Source organism: Cyanistes caeruleus, chromosome 6 (assembly GCF_971803275.1).
Source record: "Cyanistes caeruleus chromosome 6, bCyaCae1.hap1.1, whole genome shotgun sequence".
NCBI lineage: Eukaryota > Metazoa > Chordata > Aves > Passeriformes > Paridae > Cyanistes > Cyanistes caeruleus.
This window is the reverse complement of record NC_141706.1, coordinates 61,540,872-61,564,230: the sequence shown is the minus strand read 5'-3', so window position 1 is coordinate 61,564,230 and position 23,359 is coordinate 61,540,872. Positions and strand designations below refer to the sequence as shown.

Sequence of the window (23,359 nt, the reverse complement as noted above, 5' to 3'; positions counted from 1 at the left end):
TCTCACGATACTTTGTAGACACAAAAAACTAAGGCAAAGTGGAGCTATGCTGATAAAGGAAATACAGTGTATGGAGATTAAACAGCTGAAAGGCGGATGAGTGTTACAAGTGAGTCTGTGCAGGCTGTTGTCTCCCTGGGGCCAAGCACTTCTTAGGCATTTGCTGCATATTTTGACCAAGTACAGAATGTAGAAGATACAAACTTTATGTGTTAAAGTTTCTTTAAAAAAGCAGGGGAGGGTGTCACTGTTTTGTTTATTTTTAATCAAGTTTTTTCTGAAACTGATGCTTCAGAAATGCATTTAGAGAGCAAAAGAAGTGTGGTGATGTGAAAAAAAACCAAAACAAAACGTAAGCAACTCGCTCATTAGGCTCAGCTAAAGTTAAGTTGATCATTGATACAAATTTGCATTATTTTCCCAGGGTGGTGTTTGGTAACAACTTTTCCTCGGTGTGCTTTTGTTTCAGTTGACATTTGCTTGAATGGCCAAGCAAGTTGGCAAATTCTATGCTGCTGGTCTTTGAAGTTGTGACTTCAGCCCAAACAGCCTCGTCTTTGTGTGCAGCAGGGAGCCCCTTCCCTTTGGAGAGGGTGCGTGCGGCACAAAGCCGGGAAAGGGGCTGTGCATACCCAGCCTCACAATGCTGCTGAGCACTTCTTGTGGCTCAGGTCTTGCAGGAATATCGCTGTCTTTGCTGTGAATTCTTAATGTGAGGAGTTGAAGTTCAAAATAAATAAATAAATAAAAAAAGAGGCAGAAGATTAACCTGAAAGTACTTTTTTTTTTTTTTTATTGATCTTCAAACATAGGTTAGTATTTAGAGGGATTTGAACTACAGTGGGAATTTGCTGCCTTCTCTGTTCAATACAATTATTTCATGATGGGGTTGGAGAGCAAGCTCTGCTAAGTACAAAGGAAAAAGCAGGGATTTACTTGAGATGGGTAGCATTTGTTTCAGATTTTACACATTGTCACTAGAGTTGTACTAAAATCTGTTATATGTCTAAAATTGTCTGAAAAACTAGACACAATACGGTGACAAAATATGAATAATAGGATGGGAAGGAGGAATTCTGTATAAATAAGACAGTGTATAAATATCTATTTATTGTAGTATTTGCACATTTCATGGTCAGTTGAACTTCTTTTACTGTTCACAGCCCATATCTTAGTCATTCTGGTAGGAGTGTAGCTTACACAGCATTTATGTGACTCTCTCAGATGGAGTAGCACAGTGCTGAAGGACAACTCCAGCCCCTCAGTATTTCTTTGTACACAGAGTTGAGGATGTGCACGAGTAGTTTTTGAATGGAGCCTTGTAGCTGCAGTAATTTTCTTTTTAATGCATCTTCCGTAGCTACAGTGAAGTGGAGGAGATGTTCAGCAAGAGGAATTGCTTGCCTGGCTTTTACACTGGCCCTTCTTAGAAGCTGGATTTTTTTTGGCTGAAGAACTACACAGCAGGGGCCACAATTTCTTGGAAGGGTTGAATAAAAAACTGAGGTGGAGTAAGGATTTTTAAAGAGATCTTGTCACACGTGTTTTGCCATGTTTTGCTTTGATGGGGAGTGGCTGTTTCGCAGTTACAGAAGTTTTGGCCATCTGAATGTTGGAGATTGGTGTCAGCCTTCCAACAGTCCAGGTGAGGGCTTGGTGCAGGGGAGGTGTTGGGAGCCTTGGCTGTAAGCCAAGGTCAGGAAAACATCTTCCCAGCTGAACTCGGCTTCTCTGTGCTCAGATCTGCTGCTTGACCTGCTTGTGCAAGTGCCCTTCTACTGACTGTGTAAACTCCAGCAATTTCAAAGGTAATAGTTAACAGAGGTCTCCTTAGGCTGGCCTGGCTTGTTTTGACTGAACCAGATTAGGGACTGGTGGCCTAGAGCTGCCCCCCTGTTCACCAGCCACGTGCAGCTGGCTGTGGGCAGTACAGTCTTCACCTGGACAGGTTTTCCAATTGATCCAGTTAAACCAGCATGAGAGGCTGTGAGAGGCATCTCCCCTGCAGTTAGGGTGAGATTTCTATTGGATAATTCTATCTGTTAACACTAGTATTAAGCTGTATTAAAACAAAGCACTATCAAGTAAATCTGCTTTACACATAGGATCCCCTGCAAAGCTCACCTGACTTCACCACAGATGTGCAACCTTACACACACTGGAGGAGATGGTGCTATCTGCTCCCCACATCAGCAGCAGTGTTCTTACCTCTCAAAAGCAGTTGCAAGTATTGTACACAGATTTTAAAACAGCAATTAGTATTGTTTTCCTTCATAACATTTCCATTCTGAATTTTCTTTCTGTAAAATAATGTGGGTGCATTTTTATATTCATCTTTTTATCTGTACCAGATGCGTTGTGATGGAGACAGGACTTCTAGATCATGAAGGGCTTCTGTGACCCAGTTCAGCGATTCATTGGTACATAACAGAGTGTATGAGCAAGCACCCACAGTGTGTAGCAATGCATATTTTAAGCTTGTGTCATATTCAATGGTAAATAGCCATTTTCCCAGTGATTTGTATTGGTTTTGCACTTCATTATCCATGCATACTTATACCCAAGTAGAGATTGCTTGGCAAGCAGTTTCTGAGTTTGGAATAAAGTGCAGTCTGCTTTCTGGTCCTTTCTTATGCCAGTAAGGGTTGGATCTGAAATTGTGAGAGAGCTGTGTGAACTTGCAGGAATTTTGTATTGGAGGTATATTCTTCCTGTGGGTATCCTGTTGGGTTTTTGGGATGGGATGCGGGATCAACCTCATATTAACTTTGAAAAATGCTGTACAGGTTAATGGGTGTGTATTCACAGTGTGTGCTGATACCTGACCAGTTCATGCACTGGGTGCAGGCTGCTCTTGCCTGATGCTGAAATAGTGCAGTTTCATCTCTCTGTGTCAGGTTCCCCTGGTTCCTTTTACACAGCATCTCCAGCTGAGGTGAGAACAGGTATCCCACAGCATTCCTGTAAGGAGCAGGGAGGCCAGATGCAGGCACTGAGGACATCTCAGCACTGCTGCCAGCAAAGCTTGGCTTAGCCTGTATGGCAGAGCAGGGGGAAGGCCTGACAGACCGGTCCTGCTCCTTCATTAGGGAGCCCAGTTTACACAGGACAGAAAGTGCTCAGGTGGGGTTACATGGCAATCACATGCTGGCCTGACCTCAGCCATCAAAAGAGCATCGCTGTGGTTATTAGCTAAGTATTTCCATAATGTGTGCCTCTTCAAGCTGTAATTAAAGCCAAGCCTGCCCCTAGCTAATTACAAGCTTGCTTAGAAGTATAGTTTATATAAAGCTTTTAAAACTTTGTATCGGGGAGATACACATCCACAGGCATAATAAGAATGACGCCTTATTTTCAAAATGAAATTTATAGGCTTTGGTGTCTGTTTCTCCTTCCCTTTAGTTTTCTACAGGCTGTTTTTTGCACCCTTGTTCAAAGTTTTTGCCAGAAATATTGCCCAAGTTTTGCCGACATCAAGCCGGTGATTTTTTAGTGTTCTTCAGAGTGTTTTTGTTCTCACTGCTGAGAGACTAAACCAGATGTTAAAATGCCTTTGAGCTTTGTGTTTGGAGAAGACTAATAAATAATACTTAGATCTCTCATAAAAAGAAGATAAGGGATCTTGAAAGTGGTGAAACTTTTTGTTGAACACATCACTACAGGGTCTCTGTAAATAATCACCCATCTGTGGAGAGTTGCTGTGTGTTGCTTAGGTGGTGCTGCACCTGTACATCTTCAGCTCTGTCTCAGCAATAAAGCAGTGTAACCTCCTGAGACCCTGAGGCAGCGACACAGGCAGGGCTTGGTGACAAGGCAGGTTGTGACTCTGACATGTGGCTGTAGGGTGGGCTGGCATGGCCATGGGTCTAACAAAACATTTCCTGGTGATTGTTGCTGTACCACACCAGCCAAGGCCACCCTCTGGGGTGACTGTGGCAAAGACACAGCCAGATGCTACTGACATGGTCACCACTGCCCTTCCACAGCATTCTCTTTGGATTTTCTTACTCACTTGCTATCTTCCATTCCCCACTTCCAGGTGCTTAGATTGTAGTGTGGCCTGGCAGGGAGGAATGCACCACCACTTTCTCTCGTGAGTGAATGGTATCTCAAAAGGAAAGGGAACACAGTGGAGCCTGCAGCACTGGTGAATTTGCCTTTGACACCTTTGGAACAAGGGGATGTTTGCACAGCCTCCATCACCATGGCTGTTTGGGAAAAGAGGGGTGCCTAACCCAATGTATGGCCGAGGAGAGCATGAGATAACTCCTGCAGCTGAAGAATTCCCTCTCCTCTCTTCTGTCTAGCCATTTTTGAATTTGGTATTCAGTTTGATTATTCAGGTCAGATCAGATTTAGGTCAGTTGTGATGGATTTTTTCCAAATCCAGTTCCCTAGATTCCTACTGTAAACGCTTACCAGATGACACGATGTGAATCTGGAACAGACTCGAGCTGTGTGATGACCGAATAAAATCTCAGTGGGAACCACTTCCACGTTCCTGAGATCAGTTTCTCATGTAATAAATTCTGTATCCAAAATTGTATCAAATACTTTCATGACAAGAGTGAGGTTTTTTTCCTAACGGACAAATCCCAGCAGAGCTATTTATAAGAAGCCTCTCTCTTGTGTTTGCACTCACATGCCTGTTACTCAGACCTACAATGAAGAACAAATATAACTAAAAATCTTTCTGTGTCCTTGCCTGTGCTTTTGGACTGACCCTGTTTGGTCTTATCTGACATCCTCCACTACATTTCTTTGCTGGTGTTCTGTTGGTAAGTGTTGCCATAGCAAACCACCATTAAAGGCTTCTCCCCAAAGGAAGAATCTGGATTTATTTGGTGACACTTTTTCTCTGCTGACTGTTTCATTGCTTTGTTCTGCCTGATCCTCTCCTGGCTGGGAAGTTTGGGGAAAAGTGATCTGAATGAATGCCTTGCTCGTACTCTATGCTAACACCTACAAAACCCCTCTCACAGGGAGTAGGTGTGATGCTGAGCATCTGGGCAGTGCATGGGGGAGTCCTTTGGCTTGGAGGGAGGAGGCCAGCCCATTTCAAACACAAATCCAGACATGGGAAAAGCTACTTGAGTTGTTTTTTAAATACTAAATTTAGAGCTGTGCTCTTTCACTGTTAGTTCCTGGAATGAAACTAGACATTGCCCAGAAGTTCTTAACCAACCTACAGCTTCTTCTGCCACAGCCTCTTTGTTCATTTCCTGCCACAGGAAAGGGAATCCTTGACACCAGCCTTCCCTGAGTTGTGTCCTGGCGTACGTATGGCTGCACGGAAATCTCTTCTAACTCAAGTCAGGCAGATGAAACCTGTGCTTTCAGTTTTGAAAAGTTCTGGTGTGTACAGGTCACAGGGGAGGGTGGATTCTTCCACTTGTGTCTTCTTGGTGGCCGCAAAACCCACGTTAAATCACCGTTCTACCATTTGGCTTCCTGATTAGATGTTCTGTGCATACCTCAAAATATGTGATGTTTTACAGTGAGATTTGCTATTTAAATAAGAGGTTTGCCATAATTGGCTGTTATAAATTACAAGCAAGAAGGAATGATTTATTGCTTATAATTAGAAATGAGTTACGAAGGGGAATGTTGGTAATCATAAAATAAAGCTTGGAATACATTGATTTCCAGATGGCTGCCAGTGAAATTGCTCTTTAATGTATAATAGACCAGACACAAGGAAAAAAAAAAAATCAGTCATCCATCTTTATTCCTTGATGGATTACTTGTATGAATCTGTAGTTGCCTGAATTCTAAAATATAAGTTTTGCCTACATAATTAGATGAGTGAAACTGAATTTGCCTGGTGGTACAGGCTGCTAGAGGTATGGAAGAAGTGAGTTACTCTTTTGTCTGGCACAATTTTTGTCCTTGTAATGTCAACAGGGAAGATCCAGCAATCGATCTGGCATCACCTTTGGGTATAACAACCTCGATGAATTGTTCCCAGAGACTGCAGGTTACCAAGGTGTTTTCTTTTTATCTTTTGCCTCATTTGAAGCTTTCATGAAGTTAAGATTGATCAAAACACTTGTCCAAAAGCAAATATCTGTAATCCTCCTTGCTTGAGTCTAGAAAAATATATTTGCACCAGAAACAGACGGCAGTGCTACTGCTGAGAATTTTTCAATAGCATAATCCTTCTGTTGAGATGATAATGTGTTCATTTAACTTTTAAAATTTCACTTCTCGTTACTATAGTTTCAAACACCATTTTAAAATTATTTTTATTTGCCTTATCTGCTAATAATGGTTCTTTCTACCATAGCAGTTGCATTCTGCATTGTTGCCATTTGAAAGTCGGTGCTACACGATGGTTAAGACATACGGATTGTCACCACATGAGTTGTCTCACACCCATGTCTTAAAAGTGACACTGCCATTAGACTTGCTTAACTGAGACCATTATGATTACTCATTTACCTTCATTAAAATGCTTCATAGCTTCCTTATTTTAAGTAGCTTTTCTCAGCAAGGTGCAGATTTGCCTTGCTGCCATCATTTCATCTGGAAAAATTTCCATGGTGAAAGGAATAGCATATTTTCAACTAATACTTTTCTGACCTGTGGAGAGATGAGCTCATCAGTATCCTTATTGACAAATGCAGGAAGAAGGTGTGTCAACCAGAAATATTAGATCAGTCAGCCTGTCTTGTCCTGAAGCAACTGTAATTTCCCATGGTCTGCAGCAATTTCCTTTAGAAGCAGATATGTGCAGATACTGTTTAGGATCTGCTACAGGAGCATAATTTCATTTGGACCCAATGAGGTGGCATTAGATGTCATTCTTTTCATTTTTACTGTTGAAAATCTGTTGGTTTAGTCAGTTGGAAGAACAGAAAGTTGCTATTTTCCAGCATCTAACTGATGAAAAAGTGCTGCAGATATGCAGAAGAATACTGCCCTCTCTGAGTTGGGTTATTGAAGGCGGATGTCATAGCCCCTGAAAACCTTGAAATAGTTGTTTAACTCACGACACACTAGCAAAGTTCCTGCTTTTCAAAAGCCTGTTGGTGAGTGGTGTAGGTGCTTAGTTCCTCAGTGGTAAATCTATTCCTTAGTGAATGATGGAGATTCTTACTTTTGTCCAGTTTCCTCTGGTGTTTTTTGGTCCCTCAGTGCTCAGTTCCAGGTGTTTGCTGGGAGAGACTGCTCTCATTAGCACTGAAGATGTTCTGTGCTGTGTTGTCTGGCACTGCACTGATGAAAGCCAAACTCCTCTGATCCATCATGAAAGAGGACTGAGTGGAAATCAGTAGTGGTAACAATTCCTCATTTCACTTCAGTTTTTGTTGTCAACTTCAGTTTGCTTTTTTCCTGCTTGAAATGACTCTTTCTGTAGTGTTGCTTGCTCAGAAACAGGAGAAAAGCACTGACTGTTGGTGGAGTTGGAGTTCAGGCAGGGATGTTGGAGCAGAGTTAGCAGGAACTGGCTTAGCTGTCTGTTAGTATCCAGGAGGGTTCAGACCCTGCCTGCTGCTCCATCAGTCGTGTCTGTACAGCTGGCAGCACTGAGCCATCTGCACAGGGACCTCGCTGTGTGGCAGCTGAGCTCATTGCAGTTTGGACATGCTGTCAGTTGGGATCTTTCTGCCATTAGTTGGGGTCTCTACAGCTCTGGCACTTGGGGGAGTGATTCAGAGAAACTCCTTGGGGCTTTCACAGTGATGGTGAGCTGGATAGGGTGAAGAGCCTGGTCTTGAGGAAGCCAAAACCACCAGCCTACCTCACGTTCAGGCACACACAGTTTCAAGGTGAGAGCATCACAGGTGCTTTGTCATTCTGCAGAGCACGATGGTATCTGTGGTTGTATCTGGACTTCTGAGGTGGTGCAGTGCACCCTGACCCCCAGCCCCTGTCTTCAGGGCATCATGCTGCTGTTCATGGGTATCAGGGCCAGCCATGGCCTTGGCTGCGTGCCTCCACTTCCTCTCGAGCAGGGGGAACAGCTCCTGTGAGCATCTGGCTCTCAGGCAGAAGCAGATGTTGAAGATGGTGGAATCCACAGCTGGATGTGCAAACCCCAAAGTGCTCCAGGGTTACAGTGGTCATTGCAGCCTTTGTTGTGCCCTCTGGAAAACAGCAGTCATCCAAGTCCAGGAGGGTCACCCCTTTGTCCTGACCCCATGGACAGTGGGTCAGTATCTCCTGATGCTGTTGTGTTTCCAAGAAGAGCTTTAAATCCTTGCAGAGAGGTAATTCCCAGCTTTCTGGTAAGGATAACATTGACGACACCTAATTAAAGGGCACTCTTAGCCTGTATAAACATTTATATTAATTTCCTTCTCACACAGATGTCTAGTAAACTGACCTCCTGAGGCAAAACCATCTGGCCTCAGGTGGGAGGAGGATCTCAGCCAGCATGAAGAACCTGACCTGTCTCTTGTTGAGTCATTTCTCAATAGTTTTTTTTGTCCCTGCACATGAAAGGCCTGTGTATGGATATATAGGTTTCATGGGCAGTTGTCTTGGATGGCCTGCATAATTACACTGCAGGCTTGTGGCTGTGGCCTCTGTTCAATCTCTGCTACCCATTGTGTATTCTGGGACCATCCGTGTATAAAATTAGTATGGGTGGTGAGCAGCAATAAGATGTTCCCTACATGGGTGGATTAAATTAAAATTCAGTAAGAATCAGAGCTTTGGGTGAGTTTCCAAATTACTTGCAGAATTGCACTGAGGAGATTGTTATGGTATTGTCAAACTTTTTGGTGGATGAACAGTCTGATGCAGGTGGGTTTATTACCTCTCAATGTTTTTTCTCTTTTATGTATGTACTGTGCTGTGTAATCTTTTGTTATTAAATAATAAGCAAAATAAAAACTGTTGTTTGTCACAGGCAGCTTGTTTTTCAGAGAAAAACACTTTGAAAGTTCAGTCTGTGTGATCTCCAGCCCTGTCAGGAGCTATTATATTGAGTCTTCTTGTAAATTGTTAAGCTGGAGGACAAACCCAGACGTTATCATGCACATCTCAGCTGAGAGCGGAGCAGATTCGGCAGGGAGCAGCCTCTGATGCCTTGTACCATGCCATTAGTTTTTGTCACAAACATGTCAAGATAATCTGCTTCCAGTGTTATGTGTATTGGCTGACATGAGCATTAGTAGATCTGCATAATTTTTGAAGTAGTTTGAAGTGTGGATGTAACACACTTGGGGCTGTGTGAAATCTTTTTTATCCTCTTTTATGGATCACACTGCTGTTCAGAAAGTTTATTGTTCTGTTATTCCCTCCCACAAGGTACTGTGTTAATTTGCAAAGTTCATAACCAAACCAGAAGTCATAAATAGTGAACAACAGCTGACACACTTTGGAAGACCAAGACCCCCATTATTTCCCAGTCACAACATGGCATTTTAAAAGGATGCTTTTGTCACCTCAGTATATATGGAACTGTACCTCAGTGTAGGATGTTATTATTTATAGAGCTTGTGAACCTCTAATTCAGTCTGGACTTTGATGGACAGGCTCTTTCTTCTGTAGTGTGCATGTGCATGTGTGTCCCTTGGTAGCCTTTTTCAGATGAGACTGAGTCATGCCCAGTGAAAGTTGGATAGGATACTTCAATTACTTATTTTTTCAAGGTGCTTTTTGATCATTAATACTCAGACCTGTCCCAGCCTCAAAAGCAGTCATGCTTTTCCATGAAGACACTTTTTTCCACCCTCTGAGATGCAGCCAGACAGCAGAAGGGGCCCGTATCTGTAGCCATGGCAGCCAGTAATTTATTGCTCCATATGGCTGGGGTGGCAGCAGCTGCTCTGGTCTAAGGAGGTCAGGACATTGGGGCATTTAAGAAACAAAACAACACCTCAACTATAAAACCTTCTTAAACTGTTTTGTACAGTAGTAATAGTAGGGCTCCCTGTAGACATAAGGAGAGCCAAGGGGGTTATATATTTATAACTTTTATAGCTGTAGTTTGAATCAAATCCCTTATTTCAGAGGAGAAATAAGTTTTTGTCTCTCTTTGCAATGGTTTTAGCTTTTTCCAGTGTCCTGGCTAGTGTTTTAGGAAGCAGATAGTACGGAGGGGCAGCAGGGTGGGCCGTTCTACCCAGGTGATGAGTGACCCCCTTGGATCTGGCCTGCAGCAGGTGCCAGCCATCCATGGCAGGAGCAGGATCCACCCCACTGCTTTTGGATGCATTTTATACTGTGCTGAGAGAGAACCTGTATTGGCCAAATCAGATGGCAGTGCTGTATTTGTAGTAAGGAAGTGAAGACATGCGCGTTGTGAGCGGCTCTCGTGGAACAGAAATATAGCTTTAATTTCAGTTTGGGTGTGAGAGTCCCTTGCTGCTGAGAAATGGTATAGAAGGGCTCTTGGATGTTGCACTAAAGTTTTTGCAAATAGGCTTTTCATAAACGTGAATCTTTTTATTTTCATTAGGGGACCATTTTAATTAAAATGAAACTGGAATGTTTACTCTCTGCTTCCTGTAGCTGTGATTGTTTTCTTCACTGTGTGAGCACATGTATAATTTGCTCTAAAAGAAATGTCAGCAGTTTCTGATTACCTTGTGAGTCTTACTCAACAGCTTGATTTTAATTGGGGGGAGGAAATATTTTCTGGGTGCTCCAGGGAGGTCTGATGTCTTTGGGTAGCAGGAGGGAAAAGGTGCTATCTTTGGTACAGTGTTAATTGCAATAATCATGACTACGGGTTTAAAATAAAATTCCTTAATTTCTTACCAGTGTTGGGTGTTTTTCAGTCATGTCAATGAAACATAACCTGTTTGGTAATTATAATCCTTCAGCTATGCAACCTTTTGGCTTTGCTGCATCTTTATGTTTATAAGCATCAAAACAGGATGATGTTTTGGAAAACAGTGATTGAAAGTAGGTAGATACTCTCAAATCTCAGGAATTAAGGAAGAAATTTTTTTGTTATGAGGTTGATGAGGCACTGGCACAGGCCCAGAGAGGTGATGGATTCCCTGTCCCTGGAAACATTCAGGGTCAGGCTGGACAAGGCTCTGAGCAACCTGACAAGGTTGAAGGTGTCCCTGCTCCTTGAGGGGGTTGGACTAGACAACGTTTAAAGGTGAAAACTCTACAACTGGGGTTAGATAATGGAAATAGAAGGGTGAGCACATAGGGAGGAGTGTGTCCATGCCTTCTAATCTATTCTCTCTGAGCCCAGAAGTCAACCAGGATTTGTAAGTAATAGATATTTATGTAGGTCAAGAAAATCTCTTTCTTGAAATTTCTTTGTAATTATATAACATGACGAGAAGTATCTGTAGCAAAATAATGTGTTCTGGATTCTTCAGCAGCACAGCTCCTGAAACATTCCCTTAGCTTTTTTTTGTTTTGATCTGCTGGGAGGAGGCACCTTCAATTACTTGAGTTGCTGAAATTCCTTTTGGGTCCTGCAAAGCGTTTCAGAGATGACCAGTTTTTGAACCTTTTTGAAGCTTAGCCAATATCTTGTATTTTAATACTGTCTCTACCATCAGAGATAATAATCTGAGTCTCCCCTGCTCATCCTCTGGGGTTTTGTTTCCTCCTGCTGAGTATTTGAAATAAATAAATTAGTAGGAAAACAATGAGTTTCTGTGTGTTAACAAGGAGGAATGACTAAGAGAAAAATGAGGGTAAAATACTGCTTATCATGAAAGACTGTATCTCTGGAGGCATAAATTGGTATTCATTAAGTTGTTTGCCTAGACTTTGTTAAAAGACATGCTTGAGGAGCTGTCTGAGCAGTTTTTCTGTGGAAAGCAAGTCATCCTCTTTGTGACTAGATACATCTAGATGAGCAGGAGAGACCAGAAAGTAACACTAAATGATGGATTGAGAGCAGCCTTCTTGGCAGTAAGGAAACAACAGACTATGAAATGTTTTTCAGGAGTAATAATATTTAACACTTAGCTGTAAAGTTATACTGATCCAGCTCTTCTCCCCAATATGCAGTTCTCTTTCACATCTGATGCAGGGTTTAAAAAAATATTTTATGTTAAATTTCTGTCATTTCTCATTCAAGGTATTAAGGGTCCCTGTTGTTTTTGGTTTTTTTTATGATTTCTGTAGCTGGAGGTTAAAATCTTGCCTGTGATAATTGTGGTATCCTGCATGCATAATCTTACTGGTATCCTCTATGTCCCATCAGATACAGGGAAGCAGTTGCAGACCAGTGCTAGGTAATCAGAGTGTGGCCCAGTCTTGCCATGTCTGCATTCTTCCAAAAATCAGTTTTCTTTTGATTTTTGTAAAATGTAACAAATGCAGCCATTTCAAAGACCTTGGGGAGAATCTGGGGCTGCAGACTGAGATGAGGTTTTGCTACTGTGCTGGCATCTTTTACTATTACCTTGATCTGGGACAGATGCTTCCAAGGGAATGTGTGTGTTAATTATCATGGCATTTGTGGCTCTCTGCTCTTTATCTTAAATCATTAAAAAAGTAATTGCACAACATAACACTAGCAAAGTGCTTTCACTGTTTGGAGAATGAATACTCTGTGTCAAACTCTTGTGCAACTTTTCTGATGTTCAGCATTTTTTCCTTCTTTCTTTGCAGATTAAGACCCTTGATTTCAACCCAGTTTGCTAAGAAGGCTGCCACTGAAGAGGTATGAAAAGTCCAGCACTTCTCCTGGTGCAACAGGTTGAGTTAGGAAATTCCCACAAGCTGTTTTCACCCTGGCTCTGGTCATGTGGTAGATAAGGGTAAAAGAAATTAGTCTTGTCTGTCTGATCAGGCCAGGACTTGGTTACTGTGAATGCTGCAAAGCTGACATTGGCTGTTTTCTAACCCAGGCTTGCTCTTACTAATCCATTAGGAACATCAGCACAGTGTCGTGGTGCCTCATTGGACAGCAAAAAAGAGAATGCAGGCATCTAAAAGGGTCCATGTCAAATCAGTGGTCAGGAGGGGTAGGAGAGGGCAGAGCTTGTGCCTGTTTGTTAGCACTTGGGCTGTCCTCACAGAGAAGAAGGACTTTGTAAATTCCACTTTTGTGCAGACAGAGCTGACCCCAGGGGTGGGCTGGGCTTCTGTCAGAGAGCAGTGTGGAAAGAGCTTATCTTGTACAGCCTGGCTTACTCTTTGCTTTGTTTAGTTTGAAAATGTAATAGTTCCACGGAAAAGTTAGTGCTGGTAACTGGCCAGTGGCAGAAGCCCTCCTTGGGTGGCTTTGTGCACCTCAAAGGGGTCATGATTACTATCAGATAGTGAAAACAGATAACAGTGATTGCTACTTTCTTTCACTGTTATTTTCACACTGTACAGAGTATTCACTCTGGCATTTTGTGTACAACAAATTGTCTACTGCTTATCCAAAAATTCAGGATGCCAAAGGTGTTTGTCCCTCTTGTCCATGAATGTGTGACACTGACACCCTTCTGAAAGTGAACCAGTTCCCTTGGGTAGTTTAACACCTCTGACAATTGCCCATCCATACATAAAGCTAAGTGCCAAACTCCAGCCCAGGACATCTGGAAGTGAATTCAGGAAGTTCTATTTAAAGGTGTTGTTTGACTGCCTTATTTTTAAAATTACTAAAAGTCATTGATTTTCAGAAACAGTTTGATATCCTGCCTAGGGAAATACATTTTCACTTCTTATTCTATGCTCATTAGAAAACTCTGCACATTTTTAGAAGTACAGCAGTCTGGAAGTGGACGTGATAATTAGAAGAAGGTCACATTTTAATTAGCATGGTGCAATTTTAAAAAATAATGACTGAATCATATCTCCTTTATATTCACCCACTTTTTCAGAGCAGATGGATACTTTTAAACATATAAATTGATGTATATTATGATGCTGATTTGTCTCAGACTGTTATGTCTCCTTCTGCTTATACCGAGATGGACTCAATTTGATCACTCTAAAGGCAAAAGCAGTGATTGGAAATATAAACTGGAGGGAAGTTCCTCTAAATAATATGATTAATTTGAGCATTAAAAAATAATGAAAACCTGTCTTTGACTGATCTGAATATCTAAATACCTGATTTTCTATTAAAATTAATGGGTGTCTTTTGCCCTATTAATGAGCTATTGGAGCAAACCCTGAGGTGACTTTGAAAAACTCAGGCAGATTCCTTAGGTTGACTGCCATGGTATATGACAAGTTCAGGAACAGCTTTGATGTTTGAATAATTAGACTATCAACTTTCTGGTACAGGGATTTTCTCTTATGGTGTATCTCTGAAGTGCCTGGAGTTACAGGGATTCTGGGAGCTACTGCATCCCAAGTAAATACATTTATAGAGAAATAGATAAATAAAAATAAACTGCAGCATTTTATCAGAGCTTGCTGCCAATGGAATTGGAGAACATGCAGCAGTACATAGCTGTGTGCTGTAGTTTAAAACCTAGAGCACTGTGGCACTTTTCTCATGGTATGGGCTAGAGGATTTGGGGTTTTTCGTTCTCTGGACCATTCATTTTTAGAAGCACCTCACCACTGTCCTTCCAAGGAAGTGGTCCCAGTCTTTTCCATCTTTCTTACTAAAGAAGATGGCTTGGTGCTGTTAACAGCTGACTCGTGACAGGTACTGTCAGTACTCCCTTCTCAGAATTATTCACATGACAACACAGCATTCATGGTTAATCTCTAAGGTCCTTCAAATTGATACTAATTGGCTGGTTTTGTGTGCCATGGGTTCTAGTGTACAAACCCCAAACAGTCCAAGTACAGAGTGGGTGTGGAAAGTTCCTTATTACAGAGCTGATGGAGGTAAAGCTCCTGTGATGTTTCTTCTCTGGATGAGAGAAGGAGGTGGAGCTCCAGACTCAGCACACCATGAAAATGAGAAGAAAGATCAGAAACACCAGAGCCTGGGCTGTGCTGGCACAGTCTGTGTTGCTGCTTCCTGCCCTGTTCCCAGATCTCTTCTTAGTGAACCAAAGACAATATTACCTACTCCAAATTCACCTCTGTTTCCTTGTGGTGTTACCCTTTCCCTCCCTCCATGCTGTGTCCTGCCTAACCTTGGAGCAGCTGGGGAGGAACACGTACGGAACAGGTCCCGTCAATGATTGATTCCCAAGTTAGTGTTTGGAGATCATTATTCTGATGAATTCCATAGGTAATGTTACAGGTGCCAGTGTGCATTATCAACTGAGTGCTCTGCCATCACATTAAGTGCTGTCTACAGAGTGCTATTTGTTCCACAGCTCATTGCGCCTCCAAATAAATCCAACCAGAGCTGTCAAAACTAATACATGTTGGGCTTTTTCTGATTTGAAGGGTACATTTTTGCTATCATTAAATTGTCAATAACGTTGTTATTTTGTAATAGGCCTGATGTGAGTTGAGCACACCGTGGGAGAGGTTTGTAAGTTTTCCCACAGAGCTCTGCTAAGGAGCCTTCGCTCCCAAATTTCTCCTCCCCTTATGCTAGCCAGAGAATCCTTCTTCTGCTGTTGCCATTACTGGATGTTTCAGTTGCCTGGTTCTGGACTCAGCAAAAACTGGGTGATTTTGCCTGACTTTTATTCAGACTTTTATTAGAACAGCTGAACCTATAGCACTGGATATGAGTTTCCGTCTCTCCTGTCCCTATTGTTTGGAAGCTGCTGAAGTTCTGTGCAAATGTTGGACCAAAGGAAGGGCTGCTCTACTGTTCTCTCTTCTTTTATGCAGGTTGCCTTCCCAAATGCACAGGCTGAAGCCTCTAATGTAGAAAAACCAGCGGCTGTGCTTGTGGAGAGTGGCCCAGTAGCTTACAACCCTGATGAAGAGGTGGAAGAGGAAGAGGTAGAAGAAGATGAAGATCACTGCATGAGTGCCTTGCAGTTAATGGGAGGAAATGGTGAGCTGAGTTACCATCTCCTGGTGCTGTGGGCTTTGTTCTTGCAGGGGTTGGGACACACAGGGTTCCCCTGCTTGTCCCTCTCCTGGAGCTCCTGCTGCATTTTCAGCACTGCCCGTTCCTGTGGGAAGCCTGGAGTCACCCTTGTCTGAAACCTGACCTTAGAGACTCCTCCTGGGCAAACTTTTGTATCTTGAGCTTTAAGCTAAGAGGGCTTCTCAAGAACAAACAGAAGTGTGAGGTGTTTTCCAGAATTAGGTTCATTAAGGTGGATCTGAGGAGTTTGGGGATCCAAACTGCTCCATTAGCAGTGCCTGGGGCCCCCTGAGCCTCCCCTCCCCGCTCCTTGTGCCTCCTCAGTGGAGGCTGCAGTGGTGTCCAGGCTGCCCATGAGCCCTGGGGATGTGTGTGACCAGCTCAAAACAGAATAAATCATCCCACTCTGTTTCTGGGGAAGGTGTTAGGAGGGAACAGTTATCCCCAAGTGCAGGAATGGCATTGGTGGTGCATGTATGGTACACAGATGTGTGCTAATTTCTTTGGGTTACCCAGCAAAGCCACTGCTTTAATTAGATTTCTTTGCTGGCAGGAAAAGGCAGTCTCCTCTCCGCTGTGGTTTTTCCTAGCTGGACACATCCACATTTATCCTTTATTAAAAACTTCCCTTTAGAAGTTAAGCTTTGAAAATACACAAAATTATTTTTAAAATGAGCTGCTAATTATGGGTTGCAAAGACTCAAGATGGGAATAAGTTTCCTACTGAAATGTTATTTACTGCAAAAATCTTTGCATCAGTACTCATTTAGCTTTCATGGGCAATATGTATACATTTCACAAAAGTGTCTGTTGCTTTTGAATTGATTCCTCTGCTGGAAAATAATTGCTGAACTGTAGGAAAAACAGTTTGTTGCCTGCATTTATTATTAGAGTAACGTTCCCAAGTAAAGGCACCCATGTGGGGGAGGGTGGGTCTATGTTTATTAATAAACACCCCACAAAAATAGAATAAAGGTCACTGAGGTTTTTTTCTTTGTAAATGTTACTAATTTTGAACCATTCTGAGAACATTCCACTAGTCCCTGTCTGGTCTGGACAACAGCTGAAAAATTTGAGTTAAAAAATAAAAATAAAAAGGAGAAGGAAAGGAATATTCCCAGAATTCAAATGCAGGTGTGCAGAGCTGCTCAGCACAACAAATAACTCTTTCCTAGCTGCTTTCTCCATGGATTTTAAGCCTGTCTGCCTGGGATAACTACATGAATTACAGATGGTGAACTTCACCCATTCTACAAATCATTATAGATTACATTTAATTCTGCTTCTGAGCATTTGCTTGTCTCTTTAGGTGAGATGTTGCCCTGTATTGGATTTGGAATATAAAGTTTAACTTTCCTCAGTGCTCATGTGTAATAATTATCCATAGGTTCATCTACACAACAGAAAGTATCTGTGTCAGTGCATTCAGAAGCACACAGAAGAGAATCAGAAACATACAGACTTGCCTTCTGACACACAGCACACAGTCTTTGCACTCAGCATTGTTTAAGAAAACAAAACTGGGTTAAAAATCTGGGCAAGAATTTTAAGTCTAGAAGTAAGAAGATAAGGAAGGTCTGAGTCAGATGCATTGGTCAGGATTTGTTCCATGACTCTTTTGATGTTGATGGGAACTCTGAGCTATCTCTGAACCCTTGCAATTTCAGCTCATAAATCCAGGAATAATATAAACAAACCAACTTTTTCCTTGGTGCCTATGTCTAGTGAAAAACGTGCCTACTTGTAAATGTAATGCTGCTGCTTATCAGCCACTGTGTGCCAAGTCACTTGTGACAATCAGGCTTGATCACCTTAGCCTCTAAATTAAACCAAGTATTTCATATATACATGTGCCAAGTATTCCCAAATGAGGGTCTACTGACAAGCGAGAAGAGATACTTACACATACATGCTTAAAAATAATTTTATTTCATTGAAGGAAGTACATGCAAGAACTTATTTAGGCCTAAGAAAATAGATGATTTTTAAAATGCTTGCCTAAGGCAAAAATTACGATGTAGTTACATAGCAAGAAAACAACCTTAAAGAAGCAATACTTCTATTATGTCTTCTGTCTGCCCAGAATATTTGCATTTTTATATGCCCTTGTCTTTGTGTGTTTCAGATTATGGCTGTGATATGGATGAAGATGATGGCTATTAGCTCCATTTACTTCCAGGGGACATGGACTATGTCTTGTTCTCAGCAAATCTTATGTCTTCAAACTGTATGAATAGTGAAAGAAGCTGTCTATGGTCAGCAAATGTAATCAAGCAATCCTTACTTTTGTTAAGTGAATTCGAGGTTGGCATTGGGTCTGGTCAGTTTACATTGACCCATAACCCAGCAATAACCAGTTTGGATTCCTACTTGAATTTATTTTTATTTTGGTGGATCATAGTTGGAGAATTAAATTAATGAGAGTAATGTTTCCAGAGAACAAAAGAAAAGAGACAAAACAGACTGTGCATGATGCTTGTGTGGCTGAAAGCAGCACTTCCCTTATTTATGTGACTGTTTTTAGGCATGGTGCTGAAAGGGAGCAGGCTGAAGGACAGGGCCTGTTGATTGTTTGAGTACAGGAGCATTAGTTGTCTCATCATGCTACAGCTGACAGAAACAAATGTTTGCAACCTGGATTGTGAATGCAACCATGTTACTGTATATGAACTCCCTTACCTAGCCCTATCAAAAGTTATATATTTGCAGAGCAGTTCTGGTTTTCTGAAGCAGAGTAAATACTTCTTTATATTAATCAGTTCATAGATTCCTTAAAATATCTGACAGTAGAAGGCAATGTTGGCAGTGAAGAATTGTCTTCCACTGTGAGTCTGGAGTGGTTTTTGTGGAAGGAGGGAGAAAACCTGGGTTGGGTAGGAAGTGTAGGGAGCAAGGAGGCAAAGATGCTGTGCTCATGTGCTGTTGCTGGGCATTCTTAGGGACAGCCAGGTCTTCTTTAGGCTGGTGTTGCCGTGGGAGAGTCACTCTGGCCATGTCTGTGGGGCTGCTCTTGCCTAAGTTAGAGTGGAGGTCTGCTCCCAGGAGCTGCTGGTCTCTAAAACCAGTTGAAAGAAAGAGAAAGCTGAGCTTTTTAATAAATAAGCTAGCATCTGCTTTGACTGAATTGAATTTAATTTAATGTAATTTGCTTAACATTCACTGGGTAAATTAAAGGTCACCATGCAGCAGCCTGACTTTCATGGCTCAAATCCCACCCTTGAACAGTCATTGCTATGTGAATAAAGCTGGAGCTCCAGCCCTGTGTGCCCTGAAATGTCAGCAGGCAGGTCCTCTCTTACAGTTCTGGCAGTGCCATGAGAGCAGGGGTCAGGAGTGGAGCCCCTGTGGGCAGATCCCACCCTGGATCTCTGACCTGCCTTCCCCTGGCACTGCTGGGCCCGAGGCTCTCAGCTCCGTGGGAAATGAGCTGCACTCTGGATCACACTCCTGATGTCTGCAGCTGATGTTTCCATCTCTCTCCCTTATCTGGTGACAATCATGAAAACTGTAGTGCTTCAGGCTTGTTTTAACACCAGGGAAAGATGGATATTTATCTTACCAGTATGGTTTCTGTTCAGCTGTGTCTCCTGGTCAGGTCTTCCTTCTTACCTTTTTAGAGGAGCACTTGTTACTAAAGCACCACCCATCCTCCTGCTCCAGAGAATGCATTGTGGCAGGAAGAGAAGCTGCTTCAGGATGCTCTGCCAGACAGGAGATGATGGTGCTCACATCTGAGGTCATCACCAAAGAGGGGAAGGGCCACACAGCCTTCCATACTTCCATTCTCTGTTCCTCTTGGTAGCTTGCATAAGATGGATCATGCAAGTCAATCAAGAGTGAGTGCTATTTTTAGGAGCAGACTTGATACTATTTGGCTGGTAGATATTGTTTGGTGGGTTGTATCTGTGAGGAATTTTTGAGCATTAGGAGTATTTCTGTAATGACTTCTTACAGGCAGAACTTGGTAACAAAATTGGTGCGGTAAGGCTACTAGAAAGAATAGCTCTTCTGAACCAAATTCAAATTACTTAGTTTGCAGCACTTAAGTGAAAAGAAGAGATTCCTTATAATTCTTAGGAGAAAAGCTGGCATTTTCACCAAAAAGCTATAGATTTTTTTTCTGATACTTTATAAATACTGCGCAGAAACTGATACTGAGGAGATAAACCTTTCTACCTCTCTTTTATCTATAAAATAAAAGTATGCTATAGCAGACAGTTTTTTAAAAAGTGGTTTGTTTTATCAAAGTTTGTGCTCTGCAAGTCTTTGAGACTGTTGAGTTTGATTGTTTGGGTTTGAATTAATCTTCCATAGCACTGCTACAAATACACTCTCAGTATATTCTCAAGGCTTGGGTTTTATTCCAAGGTACACAGTATTCTCTATGCAGGAAATAAACATGCATAAATAAACATGTCTGTGACTCATGTAGGTCGAGTGCTTTTCTCAAATGCAAGATGTTGGCTCTTAAAGAAACTGCTAAGATGAATATTGCCGAGGGTCTTTCCTCCAGTCTCCTGCTTTGTTCCCCCAAAGGAAACCAAACCTGCTGCCAGGGCAGTGATGTGTGTGGGAGCTGAGAGCCCACCCAAATAACTGCAGCTAGGAAATTTGGATTTCAGTAGTACATTGTGTTGCTGAGAACATTGTTTTGTGCACTACAAGTAGAGGGTTGCAGTTTTTGAATGCTCTCATACGATTTGATTAGGAAAGGCCATCAGGCAATCTGCTGGAAGAGCAAGAAACAATAAAAAGACCTACAATTCCATAGCATCTCAGTATTGCTGGTGAAGTTAATGGCATGGTTTCTGTACAGGACTCCTAAAGAAAGGGTACTGGATAGGCAGACTTCACTCTGAGCTTCTTAAGCTATAGTGGTTATGTACATTTTTAATTTATTGGTGACTTACTGGGATTTTTATAGTGTTCATTCCTTCTTCATTTAACTAAGCTCAGGAAATGTAAACAAATTTGAACATGCTAGTTTCTGTTTTTATAGCTAGTCATTAAAATGTAAAAAGATTAACACTGCATTAACTCTGTTTACTACTGTTGATGTATCTGGACAATTTTGTTGTGTATAAGTAAGCCCGAATTCAGTTGGAGTAATTAGGATCCTGCTTTTCTCAGGATTCTGATTATGATGTAAAGAGCTTATAAGGCTTCAACATTTGTTGTTCTTAGATCATCTTCCTTGAAGCCACACAAGCTGTGTATCATTGGGTTTGTTGCAGAAAGCACATCTCTTGCTGCAAGTCACTTTGCTTGACAGGCAAAACCCTCCAGCTGTTGCATCCAGCCTGTCTGCCATGCAGCCTTTTAACACTCTGGTATTGTGGGAGTAAAAAAAGAAATACAGAAAATAATGGGCTTCTTCACTGTGCTGAGTGCAGTTTCAGTCTTAATCATCTATGACATTTCTTTAAAATCAGTGTGTTCAGTACAGCAACTTTTAAATGGTGCCAGACAGCCTTGTCTTGAGGGTTAAACATGTTCACTGAAAAAGTCCTTGCCATCCTGATGACTTGTTTGTGTTCTTTGGATTGCATTGAAACCCCAGTTGCAGATGTGTACAGTTAGAGTTTGCCTAATAAATGTTCTGTTTCTTATTTTTGTGTTGAATCCTCGTATTTGGTTCAGTTAGTGCCAAGGAAATGAAACCCTTTTGATGTAAGCATACGTACCATCCTTCCACAACCACGAGTCATGTTAACCTTTTCTACTGTAATATATTTGCTGTAAATAAAACATAAAACCTTTACATAGCCCATCTGTTACTGTGATGCTCTCCTGATAATTTCTGATTTTTATGTCTTTGTTCTTAAAAAATGTTCGGTTTTGATTGCTGTGTGATTGTTGGTCGTGGCCAAAATTTATCATTCAGAGCTTTCTTTTGTCTCTAAAAGGGAAGACACAGCTAATCAGGCAAGTGTTTTTTACAAGATACTGTTCCACTGATAGATAGAGATACTTTCTTTAAAGTGCATAACATTAATGAGGCTTTTCCACTAGGTTGTATAATTAACTGACTGTGGGAACAATATATGGTGTGTGTATTTAGTGGAACTGTTCCAGTGCTTGTTTCTGAAAGTTGTATCTTGATAAATAAGGTGTGTGCTGAGTTAAAAATCATGTTATTTTATCAACATCTGGCTGCCACAGTTTGGAGACAGAAATCCACATCTGCCCTTTGTACAGATGGGTGTTTGCTCCTTTTAGTTTTTGCTGGAAAAAGAGGTACCACTGGATCCTCAGGAATGTCTCCTGCAAAGGTTTAGCCTATGAAAGGATGATCAACAGTAGATTTGGTAAGGCAGTATGTGTCATTCCAGCATTTCACTTTGTTCCCATAGTGGAATCAAGGCACACTTCTGCTCTCATTGACATTGGGATGTTTTTATCTGAATTTCTCTTCAGCTGTTCCATCCATTTCCATTGGGAGTTGGGAACTTCTCCAGCAATGTCCATCACAGATGCCCTCTCCCTGGTAACATCTGAGCTGTTTAAAAGTACTGACCGCCTTGGCCTCATATTTTCTGCTCTTCCCAAGCTGTACAGCTCTTGGCTTTGTCCTGTAATTTTTCTCTTCTGTGCCACACCAGGCTTTTATAACAAAAAACATTCTGTCCCCACAGCTGCATTCATCAAATATGCCTCCTTTAATGGTCTCAGAAGTTAAATAATGCTAATAAAGCTGAAATCTTACAAGGCTTTATATTACCTTCATTTGTCACCAGTAGGTCATAGCACATTTGTTCTTATGTTCGTGTTTTGTAATGCAGAAGAGGCTGTTACAGTTTTCTACTCCTGTCTCATCTATAAAAAGAGTTACAGCACATTCAGTATTTTTTTTGCCCACCCTGATACCTGGCAGTGGTTTTGGTGAGTGGTGGTTGTTTAACAAAAGGGGTTAAGTACATGAGAAAGGAGGCTCAGTGAGAATTCAGGACTTAGGGCATAACAAATTTACTTTGTGAGTTGCTTCATTGTAATTATTTTTTTCTTACAGGACCTGTTGTGCATTCTCATGGAAATTAGGGAGGCACATACAGTTCATAAAATTGCAAAATGAAATTCTCTTCTTGCTGTGGGACTCCAGGAGCACAGGATTTAATGACTTGTAGCCTGAACTGTACATTTGTTATTGTGTGGGAGGGCAGTAAGTGGCACAGTACTGGGCACGGGGATGGCAATCACTGTGTTATCCATTTCTATTGCCAAATTGTAGCAAGAATGCTTTCTCACTGCTCTCAGTGCTCCTAGTAAAGTTTCTCAGTTCTTTAAAAGCAGAAAAAATGCAGCAAATTAAAGGAATTTGAGCAGAGCAATGAAAAGAAACAGCACCAGCACTCTGATTCCCAGGTAATTTTTCTTCAGTGCTCTTCTGTGGGAAAAGTAAAAGGAATTTGTATGCAGAGACTAAGAAAGGCAAAAGCTGCATCTTGGCAGCAGCAGAGGTGAGGCAGTGTTGTCCATTTTCCACACAAGAGTTCCAGACTCTTCTGTAACTTCTCTTTCATGGTATATCCTGCATGA

General features: G+C 41.7%; 1 protein-coding gene across 2 annotated transcripts in view; it reads left to right on the top strand.

Moving 5' to 3' along the window:
• The window catches only part of BRF1 (BRF1 general transcription factor IIIB subunit), a 171,795-nt gene extending 150,207 nt beyond the window's left edge, over positions 1-21,588 (top strand). For both annotated transcript variants that reach the window (XM_023927411.2, XM_023927410.2), the window contains exons 16-18: positions 12,544-12,595; positions 15,619-15,787; positions 17,949-21,588. In XM_023927411.2, coding sequence (XP_023783179.2) covers positions 12,544-12,595; positions 15,619-15,787; positions 17,949-17,986 — 259 coding nt within the window. In that variant the 3' untranslated portion in view covers positions 17,987-21,588. The remainder of the gene's footprint in view (positions 1-12,543; positions 12,596-15,618; positions 15,788-17,948) is intronic.
• Positions 21,589-23,359: the final 1,771 nt, after the last annotated feature.